The sequence below is a fragment of the Alnus glutinosa genome, chromosome 8 (genome assembly GCF_958979055.1).
Source record: "Alnus glutinosa chromosome 8, dhAlnGlut1.1, whole genome shotgun sequence".
NCBI lineage: Eukaryota > Viridiplantae > Streptophyta > Magnoliopsida > Fagales > Betulaceae > Alnus > Alnus glutinosa.
In genome coordinates this window covers 23,152,705-23,162,966 of record NC_084893.1, presented here as the reverse complement: position 1 = coordinate 23,162,966, position 10,262 = coordinate 23,152,705, and the positions used below count along the sequence as shown (strand labels likewise).

General features: G+C 36.2%; 1 protein-coding gene across 1 annotated transcript; it reads right to left on the bottom strand.

Annotated features, from left to right (window-relative positions):
• Positions 1 to 1,254: 1,254 nt before the first annotated feature.
• LOC133874869 (probable serine/threonine-protein kinase At1g54610) lies at positions 1,255 to 9,807 on the bottom strand. Its single transcript, XM_062312756.1, has 9 exons — positions 9,488 to 9,807; positions 8,576 to 9,021; positions 6,690 to 6,974; positions 6,131 to 6,448; positions 5,094 to 5,321; positions 4,482 to 4,582; positions 3,530 to 3,644; positions 2,280 to 2,750; positions 1,255 to 1,831 (listed from the first exon to the last, which is right to left on the bottom strand). The coding sequence occupies exons 2-9, from the start codon at positions 8,981 to 8,983 to the stop codon at positions 1,625 to 1,627; spliced, it is 2,133 nt and encodes a 710-aa protein (XP_062168740.1). The 5' UTR covers positions 8,984 to 9,021; positions 9,488 to 9,807; the 3' UTR covers positions 1,255 to 1,624.
• Positions 9,808 to 10,262: the final 455 nt, after the last annotated feature.

Here is a 10,262-nt window from a genome sequence, read left to right as displayed (position 1 = left end):
GCTTCTAGTTTCTCAAAATAATTATCCATATTCAAGAGAAATTAATTGTAAACACATTATGGCACATTTAAGATTTTATTACAATGCATATTTAGGGTATTAACAACATGAAAAAAGTTGGACAACACCAAACTCACTCATTTCTCTAAAATCAATCTCTTCACTCAAAAGATAGGTATCAAGGATGCATGGAGGGGTGTGAGATGTCTGAGGGTCTTGAGGGATGGTTTATATAGAAGATGGTTGGAAGGAAAACGCAGAATGAGGTGAATAGTCGGTTAAAATTGTTTTTCAAAGAAAGCAACATTGTAACACAGTTTAGAAGTATTTCATTTTCTGCTTTCTATTATTTTTATCGAACAAAAGTGACATCAAATATTCCCTTACGATAGATTTAATGAAAATAATCATTCTTAATCTCATGCTTCATGCTTGAGTATGAAGAAAAATGAGATTTGAGAAGTACAAGAATAATAATGTGATTAAATTCGGTAATCAAAGATTAAGAAATAGTGAATTAAAGTGGCAGTTATTTTATGACTTTAATTCAACTATGGATTATTCTATGGAGTGGCCAAATGCAAATGATAGGTCATTGGAAGTATTTGAATAATAAAAAATAAGTACTAGAATGTTATTACAATTGTTTAGCGGAATTAATTATAATTAATAGTAACTTAGGTGACCCACAATCTGGCTGTGACCCACAACCCGACTGTGAGCCTCTCCCCCTTGGGCCCTTCCATGGCCAGTCCCTCCATGATGCAGGAGTATAACAGACAATTTGAATCAAAATTAGTCTTGTGTAGGTGATAGGACACATTTTTCACCCAAATTTTCTTTTTCTTTTTTTTAAAAAAAAAAAAAAAAAAAAAAAAAAAAAAAAAAAAAAAAAAGAAAAAAGAAAGGGCTAATGAATGGAGTGAACCGAAAGTGTTGTGTAATTTGAGGAGATCGATTGGTGACTTTAAACCGAAAGTGCTGTGCATCATGGTGGCTCTTTCTATCATCATCAAGCCAACATCCAGCTTTGTAAGCAGCCAGAGAAATGAGAAAATTAGCGTCAACGCCAACACGATTATCGTTAATATCGTTGAACACTTGATTTTGAAATACATGGAATTCAATACAGAAAAAGCATGGTGGTTGCTGGGATCAACGTCGTTTGTGCTGTTCAAGAAGCCTAGATGTTGTTTTGAAGATGTAAGCTCGAGAAGAAACATAGAAAAGGTATGAGGGGGCGTTTAGGTGATGCAATGAAAAAAGCAATGTCTACTCTTTTCACCACAAAAGAAAGTGTCATTTTCCACATACTCTACAGTTATAATAATAAATAACATCTACAAGAATGGCCCTTACTTTTAACAATTTCAGTTGCATAGTGGAAAGGAAATATACCTGATGATTACCCTCAGAGAGAGAGAGAGAGAGAGAGACTTCTCAATAAGCTATATAAGCTTAGATGAAAATGGCAACTAGCCATCCTTCTAGGACCTATACAAAAAAAAAAAAAACCCGCCTACCCAATAACCAACTTGTGTTACAGGAGAAATTCACCAACCAAATTGTAGGCACTGGTCTTCCCGATGATGCTCAGCTTCATTATGGGTTTGCATCAAACAATTCAACGACCGGAAACAAATAATGAATTAGTTGATATTTGGTTCCCTTCCGCCTGAACTTTTCTGACCTTTGCCTTGTCTAGGCGTGCTCGTCTAACGGCTTCTTGGATCTGACGATCATGGTCCTTCAGCACCTGATCCATGTTCCCTGATGGAACTAGCAATGGACCGGAGTAGTGTATCTTGTGACCCTTCGACCCATAACCCAGCTGAAACAAATACAGACAAGAATAATGTCTCAGGCACTCAGAAAAAAACAAGTGACTAGGCTACTCAAAAAGGAAGTACTTTTTTAAACAGCTTAAAAGGCAAAATCAGCTTTAAGGAAGTTAACTATTGCAAACCATTGGGATGAAATGTCCTTAGAAGTGGATAATCTCACTTAATACTAAGTACTAGGTTTTCCTTCTATCTATTTGAATACCGAGTACAATGAATAAACGTTACAATTGTGAAAATATATAAGCAATGGTATAAATATATTGTATAACTAGCAAGTAATACCAACAACAGTTTATGAAGATAATTTATCACAAGTTTCTCAATGCACACATTTTATATATATATATATATATATATATGAAAATTTATTACAAGTTGCAAAACTTTAATAGAAAACGAAAAATACTTAATTGAGGGGGGATAAAAACTACTTACGAGAATTGGATCTTTGTTGCTGATTTTTCCATCTTCTTTTTTATGGGAACCTACAATTCCCTGTGTGTGATGCTTTTGATCTTGTTGCATTGAAAATTCCGAGCTCTCCTTGAAGGATCCCGGAAATCTGCCTATAAATTTTGCAACTTCCGGCTGTGAAGAACTAGACCTTTGTCTGCGATCTTCAGACATCCTCCTCGCTTCCACTAAACCTGACATTGTTGACAGGTCAGCCCCAGTAGATATCTTTGCAGCATCATCCAGGTTCTTCCCAGCCTTTGCCCATGCTGCACGGTGAGCCAGTGGCCCTGAATGGGAGGCTCTCTTATGATGATGCTCCTGGGGTTCTATGGTTCCTTCAACAGTTTGTGATGGTCTAGGTGGATCAATTGGAAAGCCAGAAGCAACTTCTTCTGGATGAGGGTTAAACTTTTCACTCCGACTCTTAGAATTGGACTGACCTTGTCTTTTCTGTAGTAAAAGAATATTTACATAGAATATAGAGGCATCATTGATTAAAAAGAAAAGAGAAAAACAATAGTGTTCTAGACATTTTCTTACATAGAATGTTTTAATAAGGCTTAGACAACTCAAACAAGGTATTTGAAAAAGATTAAGAATATAGTCTAATGTTATGAAAACGAGACATGATACAACTTTATCATAAGAAAATTTAAATTAAAATATTTCCAAAAGTTGAAATTGGCACGGTAACTTCAGAAAACAATCATGGTACTCATTGCAGATCATCATGCTCAAAGCAAGAAGCTGACGATGAGTCCATGTCTAGAACACCAAGATGTCATCCAGCCGATGAATAAATGGAACTGGGTCAAAATGGGTGAACAGTGAGCAGGATAAAATTATCATTTGACATCTGATTATCACTTGACTCAATTTCTTTTAAGGAATTTAGTTAGAAGTCAGCACATGTAATATGGGTGCAAGATATATCCAATCACCTCAACTTGAATACATTCTTTCTCAAAAAGTAAGTTCTTATAAAATACTTTCATACAAAATATGGGCACAAGATGTATGAACTCAAAAACATATTCCAAAATCATATTGAATAAATATTCCTAAACTTTCTTCCAATAAATTTACATTTAGAATGCCATTCATTCACCATACGTTGTAAAGCATACAAAAAAGTAGAGCTATTTCTCTTTTTATTTTCTATTAGTCTTCAAAGTTTGTAATTGAGTATGTCATCAAGCAACTAACAACTAAAATAAACACGAGGTTACCTGCATTGACAAGACTAATTCAGCATTGGCATCTGGCGCTGGGATGGCTCGAGACTCTCTTGTTCCTCTCCTTTCGAGGTCAGGTCTCTGGCCCTTGCTTACTGCTGCTCCTTGTCTGTCCATGTAAGTAAAAACAAGTTTATTAGAACATATACCACCTCTACTAGCTACCACTTTGGCATTGGCATGAGTGTGAATTAGCCTGAAAATCCAATAGAATTCAGAAACTGGCGCAATAATCATCAATGTGGTTTGTCTAAAAACAGCAAACTACTTGAATCAATCCTGTTCCCCACAGTCAAAGCCAACAAGCAACATTTTTGCCCATGTACAAGCTATTGATTTTAAATTAATGCATCTTTTATGGTGATGTAGTTCACAAAAGGAAACAATCACAATATGTATCTTAGAAACTGCCAAACTACCGTTGTCAACTCAGTTGCAAAAACATTATTTGGTTAACGTTTAATGAATTAACAGGTAATTCTAAATTAACAACATGATGTAAGCACAGACATCATAAGTTTCAATAAATTCCTTAAAAGCACGATACAAATACAAGATGCATACACAATACATGGCAACATTAATTCTTGAAATATATGATAAAATGCAACAAGGATGTCTAATTAATTAATTAATTTGGAATATATAAAGCGGGGGATGTCTAAGCTCACCTACTATGACCCACCCGCTGAAACCCCCCAAGCCACCAAAAAATTAAAAAATAAAAATAAAATAAAAAAAAAAAAAAAAAAAAGGAAGGAAAAAGAAAAAAAAAAATTAACCATGTGCCTCCCATGGACCTCTCTTTCTCTTATCTTCTTCTGATTTTTTTCTTTTACTCTTATTGAGGCCTTGCTCTGTATTTCTGCCATATCTCTCACATATCTGAACTATATTATGTGGATATGTATCCACTATCTATGACTTCGAAAAAATAAATGTTCACCTTCTGGCTTCCTCATCCCGCACTTTTGCATCGAACTCTTTGCTAGGAGGATACTTTGGCAAGCTGGCAGGATCACAAGGAAGTGGTTTTGTCGTAAAGAACTGGAAAACATAAACCAAAAAATAAGAAAAAGAAAAGTAAGCAGCAGCGCACTACCAAGAACCACAATAATTAATTGCCACATGAAAATAGCATTAAAAAATGGTTAAAATTTTTCCAAATTTAACTAGTTAGAGTAATTGTATGGTAAATGCTGAAGTATTGATTAAATAATTAAATTTACTCATTCCTATTAGCTTAAGCTTTTGGACAAGTGATGATTTAATATGGTATCAGAGGTCCTGAATTTAAACCTTCTCTCCGTCATTCACCTTCCATTTCAATTAAATATTTTACGTGTTGGACCTCATCTATTATATGGGACTTTGAGCCCACATGTGATGGGAGAGCTGAAGTATTGATTAAGTGATTAAATTTACCCCTTCGTATGAGTTTAAGCTTTTGGGACAAATAGTAGTGATTTAACAGTAAAAAGTGAAAAATATCAAGATAAAAAATCAATAGTACAACAACAATTGAAAAATTCTATCGGACTTATCTAAAACTTCATACCTCACTTTTGAGAGCAAAAGCTGCAGATCCGCGATCAGCAGGATCTATGGAAAGTAAAGTCTCCATCAATGCTAATGCTGGTGCAGGGAAATCTTTAAATGTTTCTGCAACACATCGTCTATAAGGTTGCTGGGGTTTAAATATGGTTGCATGAGGCAACTTAGATTTTCTCCAATAATCCTCGGAAGGTGAGCCACAAAGCTTGAAAATTTTATGCAATTGCTCCACCTACAAGGCAAAAGGATGCAGAGTTTAGTAATAAATTCAAACAACTAGGCTACTTCTAAGTAAGAGAAGCAAAAAAGCATGCTTAGAGTGAAAAGGATGAATAGATTTTAGGCACATGATTGGTTATAGTACATTATCTACACAATTATTACTGGGATGACTTTTCCATGTAACCTCTAATTTGCCTCAGATTCAGTATAATGATAATGAGAATTCAGGTAATTTGGGTGTCTATTAGAACTATACAAAACTGCCAGATGCCTTCTACAACCAGTGACCACCAATATCTTCATAACTAAATATTAAAATTCAACTGAACGCAGGAATCATCTCTTTCCATCTCACATTTCCACATTCACGACATTTTTTTGAAGGAAACATATTCCTCCCTACTGCAACCAAAGTCTCAGGCCCTAATGTTGTTACTTATCTCTGCTCAACTATTAATTAAGAAAAATATCAGCATTTCACTACAGTTTTATGACCCAAAAAAAATTAATCAAAACATTAGACCTTCAAATTACCACCAATTAGCAACCATAAACTGCATGGCTTGAAATAGTGACATAGTGATCACTCCTTGCAAGCAGAATTCCAAGAGAGGTTCTTAACAAATACAATGATTGATCCAATAAATTCTTTGGACCTTTAATAATGGCCAAATAGATAAAGCAGTAGATCATGTGTATTAATCCTATTATATAAATATGTACATCGGACCATGATGATTCAATTAAATCACAAGCAACAAAGGGCATCATTTCTACATGCTTGGTGGGAAACCAAAAAGAAAGAGAAAAAAAAAATACCTCAGTTCTTCCAGGCATAATAGGCTTGCCAGCATATAATTCAGCAAGTATGCAACCTGTACTCCATAAATCTACAGCCGTTCCATAGAGAGTGGCTCCAAGTAAAAGCTCTGGTGGCCGATACCAAAGAGTTACAACACGGCTTGTTAGTGGTTGACTTTGATGGGGATCAAAAAAACTTGCCAGACCAAAGTCTGCAATCTTCAAGATTCCATTGTTGTCAATTAGAAGGTTGGAACCCTTTATGTCACGATGCAGAACACCACGGCTGTGACAATGATCAAGTCCTTGTAAAAGTTGCTGCATGTAACATTTAACCTGCAAATAGAATAATTAAACATCAGAACCCAAAATACCAAACTAAACAAGAACAAAATAAATATAATATGCCAAGATTTCTGGATATTAAATTTCTGGAAGCTTATTTAATAGTTAAATCACAGTGGACTGCATTTATGGGGAACAAGACGCAAAGCATAGAATCAAACAGCAAATTGCAGTTATAGCAGGGGAAAATTTTAAAAATATATAAATTAAAGAAAAAAAAATCCTATAATACCTGTGCTTCTGTAAATTTCAGACCAGGGTGTGAAGCAAGCCCTGCCAAATCATGTTCCATGTACTCAAAGACAAGGTACAAGCTGCAAGACATCCTTGATGTAACTAGACCTTCCAGTTTTATTACATTGGGATGATCAAGCCTACGCAGAATGTGAATTTCCCTTGCCATAAAGCGAACACTCTCAGGTTCCAGGTTATCAAACCTTACTTTCTTTAAAGCAACAGTTTTATTATGTTCAAGGTCACGAGCCATATAAACATTACTGTAAGTTCCTTGGCCAATCTGTACAAACATAGATATCATCATAAAACAAACCAAAACCAGCCAACAGGAAATATCAACTTAAAGTGGACAGCATTAGGTAATAAACAAAAGAAACCAAAGAACCGCTTGTAAGAGGTACATTAATTAATTTGATTTTTTTTTTTTTTAAATTCTATTAAGCTACGTTACCTCTATCCAACATTAAGAGCATTAGGTAGCTGAATATCATGGTACCCAAACAAGAATGGACAATGGAACAGAAAGAATAACAACCAAACAAGTAATGTATGAGTGTTAATTACATGAAGAGCTCATATTGTAAGGACTCAACCAAACTAGTCCTGCGCAAGTGTTCATTACTTCTTGAGCTCATACAATAAGGGTGGCCTTCTTTTCGTGGTCGGCAGCTCTTGGAAAGATCCTCACCTTGGACAATCTCAAGAAGCACCATGTTATTGTGATAAACAGATGCTGCATGTGTAAGAAGACGGAAGAGTCCTTGGACCATCTTATTCTTCATTGTGATGTGACTTCTGCTTTGTGGTATTTTCTTTTCAATTGTTTTGGGTTGTCTTGAGTTATGCCATGACCGGTTATCGATATGCTTGCTTGTTGGTGGTCTTTGGGTCGGTTGAGGAGTGCTACGATGTGAAAAATGGCACGTACTTGCCTTTTTTGTGCTTATGGAGGGAAAAAAATAATCGGAGCTTTGAGGACGTGGAGAAATCCTCTGAGGAGATTTTATCCTCATTTTATCACACTTTGTATCTTTGGTATACGGCTTATGCCTTCCCCTGATCTTTTAGTTTTCTTGATTTTCTTAGTTGTTTCTCTAGTTAGGCGTTTCCTTTTATATACTCCCAGTGTACTCCCCAGATCACACCACTCTCACACCTACCAAATTTCCCTCTACAACCTGCAAGCACCTCCTTTACGGTCCTAGCATCAGCCAATGGACCCCAATAACAACCTGCGCACACCTCCTTACGGTCCTAGCATTACCCATCAGACCCCAAATAAAGATAAGTCTAAATGGCCACAATTCCCATGCCACTAAACAGTCTAGGAGAAGATATTCTACAAATTTAACTAATTACAAGTGTTATTTCCTATTGGTAAGTTATACATGCATCCAGTGGGTCTCGAACCCATGACTGACCCTCCACCCTCATCTTACAGGCGGAGGAAGTTCCATTTGAACTAAACTTATTGGCTTACCATATTACTACCGGTGAGACTACTAAAGAACAATGCTATTAGTTAAGGGAAGTCTAAATGCTAGTAACTCACTCACTCACTCACTCCCTCCCTATAGCAACAATTCCCTATCGGTAATAATGATGATAGGTACATTTAACATTTTTTTTTTCACTCTTTTGATTCAGAAAGTCCATATGAACCACGAGGAAACAAGTTAACTGTAAAGTAGTATATATACGCCCACAAGCAATTTCAATAATAAAATCAATAAAATGATTCTACATTGAGTGATTGGACTGATTAATAAAGCAAGTTAACATTTTAGAAGAAAAAATCGATCGTCTGCGTTGATCCACAAGCATTCTCATGACATAAAAGATAACGTAACTTTGCAGAGACAAATGACAAAAGGAGCATACTTTATCCAGCTTCTGAAAAGAATCTGCACGCCGTGGAGTCCATCCTCTAATAGCCTCTCCAGCCACTGCAGCAAGCCACGAAGGCCACCCTGCTGCAATCTGCTCCCCTTCTGTAGCTTTTGGAACCGTACCCATCCCCGGATATTGAGCAACAACATACTCCATCTTCTCCCTCTTCCTCTCCAAATGCTCACTGTGTAACCGAACCGAACCATTCGCTTGCTTATCGATTAACATCGTCCTCCCATCATTACTGTCGTATCGATCCTTGGCTCGATGCACTTCCTCCCTTCTTGACGAGGTCACCCTCGATGCCCGCCACTCCAATGAGGCCTTGCTCGATAACCGCTCTCTCGGGCTCTCCTTGCTGTCCTCAATAGCAGAGGGCTTGCAACAAAGGCAACCCATTATGCACCAACACCACCCCCAACAACAATAACCTCCTCCTGAATCAATATTCACCCCTCAAATCTTCCAATTTTGCACTACTTTCCTCGTCTTCCATGCACATAATTGACAAACTTAAATTTAAATATAAAAAAGAAAAAAGAAAAAAAATCCCCAAAGTAGTATCTTAACCAAGCATTGAGTTCCAGCTGAACCACAATATCACTATCAAATCCAGCAATTCACAGCTCCCAAAAGTTACAGTTTGCAAGTGGCAGAAACCCTAAAATCTTGAAAACGGTCATAGAACTGAGTGATAACCCAATCCACAATGCCTTGAAAAAAAAATACACGGTTCTTTTGCACTGGAATACACTTCTCTATTAAAAAAAAAAATCCCTACTTCACAACCCAGAGACGCAAAACATAAAATCCCAACAAATGACAAAAAGCCAAATCCTAAAATCACCCAAAAAAAAAAAAACTACACCAAGAGACTGAAAATCTTCAATTCACTAACAGTACCTTGAAAATAATTGCTCTTGTGCCGTAGAAACAGTGTTGCAGGCACCAATTTCACACAGAGAGGGATTGAAACCCTAGATAGAGTGATCTAGGGTTTGGATATGGAAGCCATGGATCTAAGGCTCCACAGATTTGAGAGGAAGAGACACACCCAGATGGAGTTTCAGACAACTGAGAAGAAAAAAAAAATTAAAAAGAAATATGAAACGAAAATGAAATAAAAATTATGTGAATTTGATAAAGAGTATTTAATAATTATTGGGCGCTTATTTATAGTGCGAAGTGGGAGTGACCAGTGAGTGTGTCCCGGCAGTTTTCGGGTGAAGAGTGAGAGAGGAGTAGGGGAAGCCGAATGCGTGTAAAAACCAAAAAAGACATTCTTCTTGTGCCCGATAGTCACGCGCTCTTAGGGCAAAGACGTTACATTGAGCAATTGAAAGCAAAATTTTAGGTACTATACCTTAAATTGTTTTGTTGAGGCTCTTAATTAGGTTAGGTAATTGTATTTAGAAGGTTGGTCTTACGTAAAATTGATAATTTTTTACACGATTTGTAAATACGACACGAACTTAATATAAAATTAATAGATTAAAATTTTATATAATCGGGTTACTGTAAACTCGAGTCGGCCCGAATTTACTTGTTTAATAAACAGGTCAATTCCAAGTCAACCTGCTTAATCCATATAAATTAAATTTTAATTTATTTTTTACAATTAAAAAATAAAACCCTATGATGCTAAATTTCATATAAATTCATATTTAAAATTCATAAA